The 16,362-nt window shown below is 39.2% G+C and overlaps 1 protein-coding gene across 1 annotated transcript in view; it reads right to left on the bottom strand.

The window, feature by feature from the left end:
• LOC126455855 (UDP-glucosyltransferase 2-like) overlaps positions 1-16,362 on the bottom strand; it is an 82,986-nt gene that overhangs the window by 26,967 nt on the left and 39,657 nt on the right. The window contains exons 4-5 of the mRNA XM_050091617.1: positions 13,593-14,052; positions 2,474-2,696 (exon numbers count right to left, since the gene is read on the bottom strand). Coding sequence (XP_049947574.1) covers positions 2,474-2,696; positions 13,593-14,052 — 683 coding nt within the window. The remainder of the gene's footprint in view (positions 1-2,473; positions 2,697-13,592; positions 14,053-16,362) is intronic.

Raw genomic sequence — 16,362 nt, 5'->3', positions numbered from 1 at the left:
TCCGTCTGCGCAACTAGCTGAAGGTAGTTTGTTTATTGCCATACGCGTTTCACTTCTTTTGTTTTTGAAGCATCTTCAGTGACTGAAATTTCAAGACGATGTAGTGTGAAATTTGTGCTACAGAGGTGCTTTGTTTATTTATTTATTTATCTCTAGTGTGACAAGCCTGAGCTACGAAACACAAATAGCACCCATGATATTGCCGTCAACTTGTAAAGAGCAGCGAAGCGTAGCTCGATATTTGTGTGCCAAAGAAAATAAACCGAGTGAAATTCACATGGATATGCGTGTCATTTATGGGAACCGCTGTGTAGATCTAAGCAATGTCTCGAGGTGGTGTGCATTCTTCCAAGAGAGACTGGAGGTACCTTAGTGATTCGCCACGCTCCGGGTGGCTATTAACGGCTGCAGCCACGCAGCAACTTGGAACGACCGGCGTGTGCAGCTGCGAACCTTATATCTGCAGTTCATCATTGCGTGCAGTGAACAATATTGTTCACGGCACTTGAAGTTAGTGCTCGCCCCCATGTTGCTGCTCCTGTTCGTGAGAAAATCGCCAAATTTGGGTGGGAGGTGCTCCAGCGTCCACCATACTGTACGGACCTTGCACTGTTGGACTTTCATCTGTTTAGTCTCATGAAGAAAATCCTGCCCGACCAACGCTTTGCGACGAATGCAGAAGTGAAATCAACAGTCCGCAGATGGCTATATTCCAACCGAACGGACTTATACGAACAGGCATTCTGAAACTCGTAGCACGATGGGACCAATGTGTTGACAAAGTTGGTGACTACGTAAGAAAGTAGATAAGTAAGTTCATTTGTGATTTTTTTGTTACCTATTAAACTTTTTTATAGTAAAATTATTGTTCCTTACTTTCCGATATTCCCTCGTACATATGATGTGGCCATCATCTCTGAACTCTGAATCTGCTGTTCTCGCTTCTATAAGATACGGGAACCACAGAACTGATGGTGGTGTTAAATTAGTGCGGCTCGTGAATGGCAAAAACTTCAGGAGCCAATTTCGTTCTGAACTCACTGCATTCTTTTTATATGCGTATCAGATGCAATAGGAAGAATACGCACCACCATCAACAAGGACCGTTGTTCCATTGCTCTATGAGAAATAAACTATACTCATACACTAATTTTATTTTCACAAATTCTGTCATTTTATTCAAATACCTCAGCCAACAACGCGTCAGTTCCCAATCGAGCCATTGACGAGATTAGCGAGAATGTGTGCTAAATAGCTGCCTCTGACTGAGTATGAAATTTTGTCTTAGTTAATGCAAATGCATTTTACTTATCGGTTAAGACCACATCTAACTGAGCTCAGGTTTTACTCTTTGGCGGCCTAATCTCGAAACATCGATAAGAGCACCATTGGTCAATGCCTCTAATGTTACGCACGTTTGAAATGTTCTCAAGGTCAATCAATACAAAAACATGTGGAATTACTGACAACATGTAATGTCTTTTGGGGTTATCGGCCACACGCTGCCAAATTTCAAACGCGTTGTTGATATATTGGGAAACTTTTATTCGAGACACACAATGCAGTGTATGGAAACAGAACTTTTTATGCATTTATATGCATTTTCATGCATATTATAAGGTTTTTATGATGCATATAATCCGGTTTCCAATTATCCCGCTTCGGGTGCACGGTTTATCATGTGAAACGAGTGACAAATACGATTTCTTGTCTCCTATTGGCATGTCCTTTTCTGGCCTCTCATTAGCTAGTTTTTGAGAGGTGAATCTCGGGAAAGGTATGGCGCACGGGGTTGGCATCAGTCTGAGAAAAAATGTGTCTGGGAAAAGATTTGCGTAGATCAAGAGTGTATTTTATTCTACTTTAGTTGTGTGGAATTATTTTTCAAGTGATTGTAATTGCAACTGGTTCACTGCCGCGCGATAATAGTTGTTGTGATGAGTGTAAAGTATCATGACATCATTGTTCGAATAATTTAGAGTATTTGTGACTTTTATGTGTATATGCAACAATAATGGTCAAATGAGCAATACAGCCAGTGACTAACAACGCAATGTGAGAATGTATGGATTTACAGAGCGATCTGCCAAACTGTTTAACCGATCAGTCACTTTGATGAGTAGCAGAAGTCAACACTGCTATTATCGCAATGAGAACACTCTACGTTAGAACTGCGAATCTGCTGGTACATAGGTCAATAAAGGTAATGTGACAGTGGAAATTTCTCATGACGGTATTGATAAACATGCTGATGAGAAGTGATACACAACAGCGAACGATTGGCAATAAAACTTGGTGTGTTCAACATTCAGTAGTAATGATGAATGGAGCTGTTGGAAAGAGGCTATAATTTAAAAGAAGAAACTTTATCATCTGTGCAGAAAAGACTGTTGCATCAGTGAGATTATTATTTAGAGTGTCACCGATTACCATTAGGCTAAGATATATACAATATGCAGATATAGTTACGTGCCTAGTACGTCCTGCTGTGGCAGCCACTTGGTGACCATGATGTTCTCAGATCGACCGGGAAGGGTGTCGTTCTCCCACTTCCAGAGGACCCTCTGGGGCAGCTCCCGGAACGCTTCAATGAATGCCTGTCGCTTCCAGTCTGACATCGCATTACTGCGGACATTGGTTCCTAGGCTGAAGTAGATGACGCCGTGTTCTGCCCCATCCAGAAACTGCTTGATGTCCTGACGGCAACACATAAGAGATCAGAAGTAAAATCCCGTGTGACTAGGGCCTCCCATCAGGTAGACAGTTCGCCTGGTGCAGGTCTTTCGATTTCAGGCCAGTTCGGCGAGTTGCGTGTCGATGGGGATGAAATGATGGTGATAAGGACAACACAACACCCAGTCCCTGAGCGGAGAAAATGTCCGAGCCAGCCGGGAATCGAATCCGGGCCGATAGGCAAGACATTCCGTCGCGCTGACCACTCAGCTACCAGGGGCGGACAACTCCATAATAACAAACACAGATTAGGCAACTACTCAACAGGCCTACATATGATTCACAGAAAATAGTTCAAGTCTTAATCTTACAAACACAAATATTATGCAATTCTGAAACAATAAAAGTTGACAAAAATAAACATTAAATATAAATCACCACATGAAAAACTTAGAGTAAAATTAAATGTCTAACACCAAAATGGTCAATCAAGAACCTCTTGAAGACAACAGTATTAATTTATTTTACGTACATTCATTCCTTGTAGACTTGAGGAATGCAACCTGTTGTATAGCTACCAAAACTTCAAGGCCACAAGCAATGTAAAGGTAGAAGATTCATCTCATCCTCTTTCCCCTTCATTGAAGATAAACTTTCTAAAGAAACAACAGTCATTCTAACAGAATTCTTAAAAACCTCCAATGCACATCAGCAAAACAGTTCTGTGCACTCTCATAGAACAAGAAATTGCAAGAGTATTCTTGTCTCTCATGCCAGAACATCTGTCTTAATCAGAATAGTGTCCTTCACAGTGGAACACAATTATACATTCATATTCCTAACATCAAGTTGGTAAAGATAGAAAGCCAGTTTAAAAACGGCCTAAGTCAATTCCAACGGACCAGAGTTTCTAGTCTGTAAATGAATTCCTCACCCAAGCAATTGGAATTTTGTAATCTACAATTATCAGCCATATTATATCAGTCATGTTTGTGATACATTTTAGGAATGAAAGACCGTATTGACATAGGCATTTGTATTTACAGTCAAACTCGTCCACAGCAGTCACCTGAGGTAAACTGCATTAACTTTGTTATAGACTTGTAAAGTTTATCTCTGTTGTGAGCCTTGTATACTCGCTTTAAGCTCGCCAGCGCGTCCTATGATCATGCCCATACTTATCGTCTCTTTACGCTCCCAGACTCGATTCGCCATTGTCTGCCACTGAATAAACTTGAGCGTGTTGTCGGGTACAACGGGTACAAGCAAACTACACCAGCGTAGAAAGAAGGACGAGTACATGAGTTCCGAAGTATAACCAAAGATTCGTGGTATTGCTACTCCATACGCAACCATTGCCATAACATTACACATCAATATACAGGATGAAGAAAAGTTCGCGCACTCGGACTTCGTAGCGTTATTCCTCACATACTAGCAATACAAGAAGGACTGTCACAAAATTTCGCCCTGCCCATAATTCCGGCAGTAAATGGACGTTAAAGATTGGCAGTCTGGCAACCCTGTAATAACATGTATTGTAACTACCTCTCTCAGAATACAGGCGTACTGTTGTGCAGTTGATGCAGTGGGTACTGTTTTTGGGTCAGCATGCAGGATGTCGAGTTTTCGATTCTAGGTCGAGGTGTATTTGTTTTTATTTGCCAATTTCATTCTACCATATAGCACTGTTACACATACTGTTTTTTAAGCCATACGTATCCGACAGTTACGTAGTGCAGTCTATTGTAACGGGGAACTTAACATAAACATGGTCAGACAGATCAGAAATAGAGAACTGAAACAAATGACCTGTCATATGACAGAGTAACAGAAAAAAAGCAATATCAGTTTCTAGATGCTAAAGACGGTTGCACAGTTAAATAGCTCAGATCTACTAGTCGTTAGTACTACATGGAGTACGCCTGCTCAGATTAACGCATTAGCAACCAGTGACAATAATGATTTCCGTATTAATGATCGCATGACTTTTACAAAAGAATAGAGATTCCAATTGCACGTCCAAACACTGCACCATACAACTCTGGACTCTTCGCAACATCAACACGCCCTATCAGTTCTTCTGCATGTGTCGGCGTAGTAGAGTACACTAGCTCCTTCAAGTGTCCTCACAGGAAAAAATCTAGGTGATTTAAGTCAGAAGAACGCGGAGGTCGTACAACTGGACATCTCTATCCGGGCCGTTTCCCTTTAAATATTCTGTGTAAATACCTTCAACATTAATTCCAGAATGTTGAGGTGCACCATCATGTTGGAAGCATAACCTCTGCCGAAAATGAAATGGAACATCTTCCAGGGCATCAGGCAAACGGTTTGAGAGGAATGCATGATACCTTCGTGCAGTCAACCGCCCAGGCAAATGGACCAAGTTTCAAACCCGGAAGTGCGCCGATGCGCGATTTTTATGTGAGTGAACTGGCGAAGTTGACGCATATAAATCGTCCTTACGAAGATGACGACGCTCAAAAGATGCTAAACGGAATTTTTATTATGGGATCTTATCCAGAGACGGACGTATTCAATTGACAAATTTTCTGATTTTATCGAGAAACTAACAGACCCTGAAAATCAAGACACATAATGGGAATAGCAGACAAGGAAATGGCTACCAGAATGGGGATTATAATAGTCACGAAAATAATTATTACCGTAATGGTAGCAATAATATTGAAAGGGGAAATCAAAACCGGAAAGGAAAATTTCGAGACGAAGAGATGAAAGGAGCAGGAGCCTCACGAAATGCAATGCCAGAACACGAGGTCGGATAAATAGAAATCGCCACATCTCAGGTCAAGATGTGGCGAAATAAACTGGTGCCGAAAAGGACAAATTATTTTAAAAACTGTGTGAGTGTCGAAAATTGGAAAAGAAGCCACAAATCTCAAAGATGGAGCTTATAACAAGGAAGAATAACTTTGGGAAAAATTTTAAGCAGCGCAACGTAAAGAGGGTGCAATACATGGAGTAAAATGTGCTGAGAGATTCCATAATGGTAATATAGGGCTGGAGGATTTATTTTGCGAAAGAGAAGTGAATGATGGAATGAATGTATGTATAAAGAAAAATTCTTTGATCAGAAGAGAGGCAGAAGCATATCTCAATTTGGTGGAGGTGGAATGTATGACGAACTCTGATGAGGCACTAGTCTAAAGCAACAGTTGTAGTAATGTGGGCAAAAGTACTGTAGATGATTCTGTATCGGTGGAAGTAGGTGAAGCTCTCTGTGAAGGCGGGGAAACTGTAGTTTCATCAGCCGCAGGTGAGTTTTGTGGTGTATAGACGGAAGTATGCGAAGGTATTTGTGAAGGTCGCGTAGCGATAGTCACATCAGCTGGTGATAGAGAATCATTATGTATCAACGGAAGTGGGTGATTTATTGTTAAAGGAAGGTAAAGATTCTGATTTAGATGGTGATGTTGCGAAGGTTGATGTTAGTGATTTAGATATCTGGAAGAAGGAGTTGTGCATTTATTGCCATTGACGGAAGAGAACCGATGGCTTTTGATGAAAGCATGAATTATGATTAGGTGTGGAAGGATGACCGTGAAAATGTTTTAGACTGTATGTTAAAGCATAAAAGGCGGATGCGTCTGAGAGGAGAGTAAATATTACGGAGACAGAGGTAGATCCGAGTTTGGCGGAATACGTGTGTACAGTGAATTCTAATGTGGAGCGATACAGTAGTGGCAGTTGATATTGTGCATCGGCGGAGGTTGACGGAATTATCGGTGATGATTTGTATAATTTATTGATGGGTCTATTGGATGTTTGAAGGAATGAATTTTAAGAGTTAACGGCGGATGTTAATTGAGCTAATTTTAATAAAGTCTATAGGGATTCGGCGGAAATAAGTGAAGTTTTGCGTAAAGGAGATGAAATATTTAGTGTGATTAATTGTGATACTGATATCGTTACTTCACAGGAAGGGAACACTATATTTGATGAAACAACTGGTTCTGAGAATGATTGAAATCCTACAGATGATATAGAGCTAGATTGGGAGAATATAGAAGTGGATAATAAAGAAAAATTTTTTAGGAGGTGATGTTAGTAATGAAAGGTATAGCAGTAAAGAAAGCGTCTACTCAGTTAATGATTGGAGATGGTATGGAGAATCACTGAAGTCATTAATGCCATATTTCTGGGCATGGGAGAAGTATAAAGTAGAGGTCTTGAAGGGGTAAACAATGGAATTAATGAATTATTTGATAGTGATAATGAAATTAAGAGTTGGTTTGATGTTTTAATGTATAGAATAAATATGGAGGAAAAATAATGAGAGCAATGTTCAGAGGGTTGAAATTAAAAGCGCGCATCCTTTAAATACAATTGTTGATGTCAAAGAAAGAGGAAAGAGTGCACGAATTTGAGTAGGTGAAGAAGTGGAAAAACGTGAGATTCAAAAGATACACAGGCGACGTAAATGTCATAAGAGGGAACAGTGGCAGACTTGCATCTTGTGAATGAAGAATGTGGAATGAAAAAAAGGTGTACAAATATAGGTTTTTACATGTGTGGTTCTTAAGAATTTTGGTGTCTATCTTTGTTTTGTGTAAAGGGTAAATTTGGTGAATTTAAGATGTTGTGAAATATACTGTGGCACAACTTAGTGCGTGAAGGGTCTCCATATTGGCCAGACAAATCTTGGTGCAACAGTACGTAATTAACCTCGTTATTTACCTAAGAGAGGAATATGAATTGCACTGCACATAAAATTTGAGGGAAATGTCAAGGGGTTTGCAAACATACTATTTGTAGTATCTTGGATGGGTTTTTCATGTGGTGTTTAGTATTTTTTAATTATTTTTGGCAGAAATTTAGGTGCTTGGAGGTCATTAGACCTCATTAAAATTTTGCTTGTGGAAGTAGAACATGTAGCTACATGTAAAGTACAAGCTAATTTTTGGGGGTGTATTAAGTGGGCTAATTCGAAAATGAACGTTATTTTGGGAGTCTCTTAAATAAAGTTTATGTGTGTAAATTCAGGATAAATTCGTATTACGTTTAAGAGAATAATTCTAGTGATAAACATTTTATGATACAAATAGAATACTGATGAATTTATAGTGCAGTTAAGCTGCTGAGAAAAAGGGAGTTGAATGGGCGATTTTTGCACAGGATGGTATAAGTTCTTTTAAGTCTCTAATTATACGCGGTAACATTGTAGAGAAATGATAAAATATCAGTTTATTTATGGCACCAAACAAATTTCGTGGCACAAAAGACATGTTTTCTAGTGGGGACATGGATAGTGTGATTCAAATGTCGAACTGAATCGATTGTGTTTTGTGAAAACAACAATTTTGACTTACTACCCTCTCTGTGGCTATATCGATTCCACTGGGAAGGGCGTTCAGTGCCTGACGTATGAGCATTTGGAAAGTCGTATGATTATTGGCAACTACACAACAGTCGAATTTCAACCGCTATTGTCCTTCAGTACTGGCGGTGGCAACGCATTGTCACGTGTTTCTGTGCAGTAAGTGGCCAAGGAGGTCACGAATTTGTGCAATGGCGGCGGGACTGCGTAAGATATAAACTTCGACGCCAGAACACCTTTAGTGAGCTGTGTTTGTGATAGTGAAGTGCTATGATGTGCTCAAAGCAAGAAGTGCCACCAAATGAGCGCAAGATCATTGAAAACTTTTGATAACATCGAGCTTCATATTTACTTCATATTTACTATCGTTTACATGCGCTCCAAATGCTGTCCGATTGCTATGACTGCAATGTTCCCTGTATCGAATTTCAAAATTCCGCCCTGTCTACCCTACATAGTAACTGTCACATTCAGCACATTTGATCTTGTATACTCCGGAATTGTTGTATTTCATTTGTTTTGTCGTTGCTGGTTTATGTCTTAATCTATGTGTCATTTGCCCTTCATTCTGGAATGCCACAGCGATGTTTTTTGGAAAGCATTTATCAATTCTTTCCGACACATTCCCTTTGTATATCAGGGTGACAAACTTCTTTTTTTTTATTTTTCTAGAATCATTACCGATACCCGCGGATTTGTTTTTGATCTTGTTAAACATACGTGCAAAATCTTAGTTGCTGCTACTTGCTTAATAATGCCTAGTTCTTTCTGCAACTCATCTTCCTTTAGTGGCAACCTCAAGGTTCTGTTGCACATTGCAAGAAAGTACGCTGTGCCGGGTGGTGTGACGTCGCTTCTATAATGTTGTCGGAACAAGTGTCTTTTCCATAGACGCCGAAAACGTGCCCACCTTCCTCCTTTATGACGGTCAAATCTAAATAGTTAATCGCTCCATTGTTCTCCAGTTCTAGCGTGAATTGAATTTTTGGATGCTGCTTGTTTAAAACTTTAGTCATTTCCTCTATTTCTTCTTTTTTCCCTTTGAATAATAAAGTAGTACAGTCAACATACCGTCTGTAATAAATAAACTTCTCCTTAATTTCTGGAAAAGAGCTGAAAACTTTGTTCTCAAATTCATCCACAAAAATTTCTGCTAAAATGTTTCCCATAGCTAAACCTTCATCTTGAATAAAACCTTGTCGTTACAGACGAAACTATTAAAACTCAATGTGAACTCTAGCATGTCCACGAGTTCGACGATTTCACCGATGCTCATTGCCCTATTTTTTATCAGGTTTTTTTCTTATAATTTGGAAAGTTTCTGCAATTGGTGTATTAGTGTTGAGGTTCACTACGTCTAACGAGGATAGGCCACCGTCCTCTGGAATTGCAATATCCTTCACTCCTTTCGCGAAACACTAGCTTTTTCACTTGGAGCGAGTAAAAATTGTATTGCTTATACCCTAGCCTTTAAAGCTATCTGAAACTTCTTTGTTAGATCTTTTTTGATTTCTTTAATTCCATTTTCTTGAAAAAACTTCATTGTCTTATCTCATAATCTTTTTCGTAAATCACAACTGAGGTATTGCCCTAATCTGACTTAATCGCGATTGCGTTGTTAGAATCCAGTTTTAAGTTAATTTCTTTCACTAACCTCAGCTCACTATAATTACCGTTACGTAATGTATTCTGGCATTCAATTGCCTCTTTGGCTTCGATGGCGACACATGTCTCCTGGAATTTAGTTATCTTATCGTCCCTACATGCTACCTTCACTTCTGCGATCATTCTCTTGATGTCTCTATCTTGCAAGTTCGTTCGCGGCTTATGCTTAAGCCCCTTATCCAAAAGCTTCTGCTCTTCATTATAAAAAACAATATCTGTTAGGTTAATGGTTCTGTCATAAAATTTATGTACACACTGTACTTTATCTGTTTCCCTCCCTGCATTTGCTATTGCTCTACACAGATTAGTAATTTTCTTATTATGTGTCTTTATGATTTCGTCCCTGTGTACCTCAATCCTTGCTTGAATCTCATTTTCAACTTGGGTAAACTGCAGTGGCGACAATAGGTAAAAAATAAGATCTGAGTACATATGCACAATTTTTGCAGATAGAGGGCACTTTTTACTTTTGCCGATCAGGTTCCTCCAAACTGGGATTTAAGGTTTTAACAGATTAAAAATTACTTTAGTTATGACAGCGAACCAATAGTACTGTACTGACAGGTTACTCTGTAACTGCAATATATGGTATGTTCGAATTTAATACGTTCCAAAATTTCTTTTTGTAAACTACGATAGTTCTATCAGTAAATATATCTCTTTTATTAATTGTATTTTTAACTTTATCTAACAGATCTGAAGATGGGCAACTATCCTGAAACCGGTCACCGAAAATAAAAAATAGCGATCAAAGACTGAAATGACATATTTTTATGCCTATTTGTTTACTTCAACTATCACTTCTTCCCTGCTTAGCATAGTATTTTAGCGTTTTGTCGCGTTTTCTAGCGTTATGGGCCTGGTCAGGTACATAGCCTTATTCAAAGCTAAAATGAATTGCCACCCACCTGCTTGGTATCTTACTTTTAGCGGAATGTATGTTTTTTGTTGTAGAAAGTAAGCATTACAGAAAGGATTGAAATTCCCTGATGAGCCAGTATGGTATTTCAATCTATTTTAATGCAGTATAAAACAAAGACAGATGAAATTTACTAACGATGCAGAATTTTTTTAGTATAATATTGGACGTAAACAATGTTTTTAGTGAAATATAAAACAGAGAGATGAATTTTACTCAGTGTAAATATTGTTACACTTATTACATAATTTTTACGGTGTGTGCGTACGCTGTATGTGAGATGATATTTACTGAAAGACTGTGCACTATTTGATATGAACATTTTTAATAACTAATACAGAAGTGAAACATTGCACAATGTGCGTATACGAGTGTGTGTGTGTGTGTGTGTTGTGCCCCAGTGGAAATATTGCAAAAATCTCGAACGTGATATTTAAAAAACAAATAAAATTGACTTTATCTCGATATTAAATATGAATACTGACCGCTCAGGCTGTAGGTAATTTTTCTCATGTATTATTATTATTATTATTATTATTGTTATTATTATTATTATTATTATTATTATATAAAATTCTGTTAGAGATTTTCGAGTGCAAAGAATAAAATGGATGCACTCTGACAATAATGGACTACCTAGGTGAAAAAGGACTGTTCAGTTGTCTTCTTTTATCTGTTCACTCTCTCTCTTGTCTTCGGTGTGAGAAGTCGGACATATTGGCGAGTGCTGTTGAATGTAAGATCAATTGTAATCTTGATTTGATAATATATTATTTTCATGTTAATATTCATTTTTATTTGTAAGAGTTGAGCCCTATCTCATGTCCGCTTCCTTTAAATACCTGTATTTCAAATGGTTTTTAGCGCAACAATTGCTGCTGCCGCTGCAGCCATAGACATCATTACGTGGCAATCTTAATTTATAAAATACGCGGAAGTGAAGAATTCTCCCGCGTAAATTATAATAAGCATTTTTTCTACAGCCGACAAACGCGGTAGCAGAAGGCATAGTTTTAAGATTTTCAGTTCAACGGCCTAGATCCAGAGCCACGATTCGGACTACAATGCATTATAAGAAGGTGGTAAGAAATAATTCTCAGGCGGGTGTGTGGGCAAATGCAAATAATAATCAAAGATCTCATGCTTGAGAGAAAAGTTTAGCAGAGGCAAAAATATAAAAAGAAGTTTATTTCGTTTTTCAACTTAAATGTAACGTGTTTCAATATCAATGTGTTTTAAAGCTATTAATGTGACTGATAACTTCGCTCAGGATTAACTCTCATTAAACAACCAATTTTCCAAAATGCAATTTGATTTAAATTCAAAAATCAAAACCAAAACCAAATTATAATTTTTTGAGAAAAGTCCACCACGTTGCGACAGCTAAATAAAAAGAAATATTTTATTATATTTCCTCTCATTTAACGACGTTGTCTGTGTAACGCGAGTGTGTGTGTGTGTGTGTGTGTGTGTGTGTGTGCTTACATATTTTCGATAAATAATACAGATAGTTAAAACTACTTTTGAACATGACGCAAAATTCTGTTCATTCAGATAGCTTTGAGCTTGACGCTATTCTACTAACTCAGGTGAATCTTAAATATTTGTCATAAATAATACACATGTGGAAATACTGAACGCCACACCCTTTATATGTTTTTGGTAAATAATTCAGACTGTTCCGATACTGTTCAACATGGTATAAAATTCAGGCCTTTCAGATACTTTTTAATATGGTACATTAATGGTTGTTAGAGTTAATGAGTTATTTCTGCGATCTCGCATTTTAATATTTCTAACACAAGGTGGCTAGTTCCACTACCTTGCAAAAAAATGTGTGTGAAATCTTATGGGACTTAACTGCTAAGGTCATCAGTCCCCAAGCTTACACACTACTTAACCTAAATTATCCTAAAGACAAACACACACACACCCATGCCCTAGGGAGGACTCGAACCTCCGCCGGGATCAGCCGCAAGTCCATGACTGCAGCGCCCCAGACCGCTCGGCTAATCCCGCGCGGCCCACTACCTTGCATTTTTTTAATTTCTCGCCACCGCCATCCCGCATTTTTGAATTTCCCACCAGTGCCGTCTTAGATTTTTTAGTTTCCTACCACTGCCACTGTTAGCTTGGACTTTTCTTTGGCTGTTGTGCTGACAAGTGGGAATAACTTGAACAATGGACCACGACCACCACACCCATTCGGCTCATAACGTGTAGTGTATACCGCCGAAGTCAGCAATGTTATACAGATGTTTTCAATTTAATACAGTTACAGTGATAAATAATGGTAAGAAAGTAAATGAAATGTAACTACCCTACAGTGAGCAAGAAGTAACACCAGTTGTATATTACTAAAATACTCGGACAGAAACCCTGAACAACCTCCGATATCTCGTCATGGCCGCTCTAATTCATCCTGTGTATCTAGTTTTGAAATTTATATCAGTTTCGAACTCACTTTCTTATAGAATGAGATTTTCACTCTGCAGTGGAGTGTGCACTGATATGAAACCTCCTGGCAGATTAAAACTGTGTGCCGGACCGAGAGTCGAACTCGGGCCCTTTGCCTTTCGCGGGCAAGTGCTCTACCAACTGAGCTACTTGGGTAGCTCACCGAGGTCGAGTGACGGTCCGGCACACAGTTTTAATCTGCCAGGAAGTTTCACTTTCTTTTGTTTCAAGATTTTTGTTAATGTGCTAAATACAGTCAAAACTGTTTCTGAAATTATCGTTCAATGAAAACTGAAACACGAACAGTAAATGCTGTTAATGGCAAGTTATTTGAGCCGCAATAGGTGTAAGAGGATGTTACATGAAGAAACTGATAGAAAGTATAAGCAAGTACAAAATAACTAATAACTTACTGCAGAGACTCTTATCTTCTCGCTTTAGTTTTATTAATGATTCTCATATCTACCGTTCAAATAATTCTTAGCGATGTTTGCATAAGTGGACCAAACTGTGGGGAAAGAAAACGAATAGTAGTACCTTTGGCAGAGGCTTCTGTTCTGTGGCAACGTGGATTCCGGTGATCTCGATGATGTTGGGCAGGTGCGGGCGAGGATATTCCATGACGAAGTGGTTGGTGGATATGAGGAGACTGACGTTCCTGTCTGCTTCGTACACAGACGGAGGATCTGGACCAAAGTGTTTCCTCATAAGTCCTTCTTGAACTGGCATCGCCTGACAGAACCACATGTGCATCAGCCTTAAATAGAAGTACGTGTTGTACAGCCGCTGCCAGAAATTCATACGGTCTGAGTACCCGAGCCACATATCCGGCATGTAGGCTGGGTTCATGGGGCTTCCGAAGTTGTAGTAGACTGACGAGGGAGGCGTCATCGTCAGAAGCTTCACGACAGGAGGCGAGCCCATTTTGTGTATGAGTCCATAATAGCACATGTATATGAAGCCCTCCAGAATCGCAAGATCGTACGTTTCGCCAGATCTGTAAGCAGGAAGGTTATTTATTTTATTCATTTAAAAGTGTATGGTAGAACTACAGGAAAAGGTGCCAGATGGAAAACAGAAAAATAAAACCGAGCAAAAATAGGAAAATATTAACGGATCAGTATAAAATTATGGCAAATGAATTTCAAAGTTTTATCGTAGATCTATAACCAAGGAGTTCGACTGTGCAAGAGTTGTAGGAAAGACCTTCATGTTCCAGTCTCCTTCACGTCTTATTCGGCGCTCTCCGATAATGTGTTATACTGTTCGTTTCATTGTAGCACAGTCACATTCAGGACTGCGTAAAGGGATGCTCTTCATCCTTAATGAATGGTTTTGACGTGGTCAAGGCGGCTCCATGTTTTCCTCGGCAGCTGCATACCTATATGTGGTAAGGTTCCATCCATGTGAATCCACAGATCTTGTCCAGCAAACGGTATCCGTAAGGTCTCCAGCACTCTTCTTCATGCCAAGAAACAGACTCTTGGAGAAGGCTGAGTTCCAGCACAGGTTTTCTACATTTGAGCCTGCTGTGTGGAAGGTGGGAAATTGTTGTTGTTGTTGTTGTTGTTGTGGTCTTCAGTCATGAGACTGGTTTGATGCAGCTCTCCATGCTACTCTATCCTGTGAAAGCTTTTTCATCTCCCAGTACCTACTGCAACCTACATCCTTCTGAATCTGCTTAGTGTATTCATCACTTGGTCTCCCTCTACGATTTTTACCCTCCAGTACTAAATTGTTGATCCCTTGATGCCTCAGAATATGCCCTAACAACCGATCCCTTCTTCTAGTCAAGTTGTGCCCCAAACTTCTCTTCTCTCCAATTCTGTTCAGTACGTCCTCATTAATTATGTGATCTACCCATCTAATCTTCAGCATTCTTCTGTAGCACCACATTCCGGAAGCTCCTATTCTCTTCTTGTCCAAACTATTTATTGTCCACGTTTCACTTCCATACATGGCTACGCTCCATACAAATACTTTCAGAAACGACTTCCTGACATTTAAATCTATACTCGATGTTAACAAATTTCTCTTCAGAAACGCTTTCCTTGCCATTGCCAGTCTACATTTTATGTCCTCTCTACTTCGACCATCATCAGTTACCCCAGCTCCCCAAATAGCAAAACTCATTTACTACTTTAAGTGTCTCATTTCCTAATCTAATTCCCACAGCATCACCCGACTTACTTCGATTACATTCCATTATCCTCGTTTTGCTTTTGTTGATGTTCATCTTATATCCTCCTTTCAAGACACTGTCCATTCTGTTCAGCTGTTCTTCCAGGTCCTTGGCTGTCTCTGACAGAATTACAGTGTCATCGGTGGACCTCAAGGTTTTTATTTCTTCTCCATGGATTTTAATGCCTACTCCGAATTTTTCTTTTGTTCCCTTTACTGCTTACTCAATGTACAGATTGAATAACATCGGGGATAGGCTACAACCCTGTCTTACTCCCTTCCCAACCACTGCTTCCCTTTCATGTCCCTCGACTCTTTTAACTGCCATCTAGTTTCTGTACAAATTGTAAATAGGCTTTCGCTCTCTGTATTTTACCCCTGCCACCTTCAGAAGTTGAAAGAGAGTATTCCAGTCAACATTACCAAAAGTTTTCTCTAAGTCTAAAAATGCTAGAAAATGATGTTTGCCTTTCCTTAATATATTTTCTAAGATAAGTCGTAGGGTCAGTATTGCCTCACGTGTTCCAACATTTCTACGGAATCAAAACTGATCTTCCCCGAGGTCAGCTTCTATCAGGTTTTCCATCCGTCTGCAAAGAATTCGCTTTAGTATTTTGCAGCTGTGACTTATTAAACTGATAGTTCGGTAATTTTCACATCTGTCAACACCTGCTTTTTTTGGGATTGGAATTATTATATTCTTCTTGAAGTCTGAGGGTATTTCGCCTGTCTCATACATCTTGCTCACCAGATGGTAGAGCTTAGTCAGGGCTGGCTCTCCGAAGACTGTCATTAGTTCTAATGGAATGTTGTCTACTCCCGGGGCCTTGTCTCGACTGGTGGGAATTTAACAACGACAAAAAAAATAACTATTGTAAAGAAAATATATTTGTCAAGGTAACACAGTTAAGTGATCAACACTGCAAGTGCGTAGGTTAAAGTAAGCGCGAGATAGCCGTTTCAGAAGTGAAAAGCTGGTACATTAATAACCGGTGTAGCCGCCAGAATGTCAAATACCAACATACAGTCGTCCATTCATTGCGTTGTATAGGTGACGGACGTCAGTTTGTGGGATGTAGTTGGTTGCTTGTTGCCCTTGGACGGTCAATACCCGGATGGTAAATGC

This window comes from Schistocerca serialis, chromosome 2 (assembly GCF_023864345.2).
Source record: "Schistocerca serialis cubense isolate TAMUIC-IGC-003099 chromosome 2, iqSchSeri2.2, whole genome shotgun sequence".
Classification (NCBI taxonomy): Eukaryota; Metazoa; Arthropoda; class Insecta; order Orthoptera; family Acrididae; genus Schistocerca; species Schistocerca serialis.
Note: the sequence above shows the minus strand (reverse complement) of the source record. Positions and strands in the feature narration are given on the sequence as shown.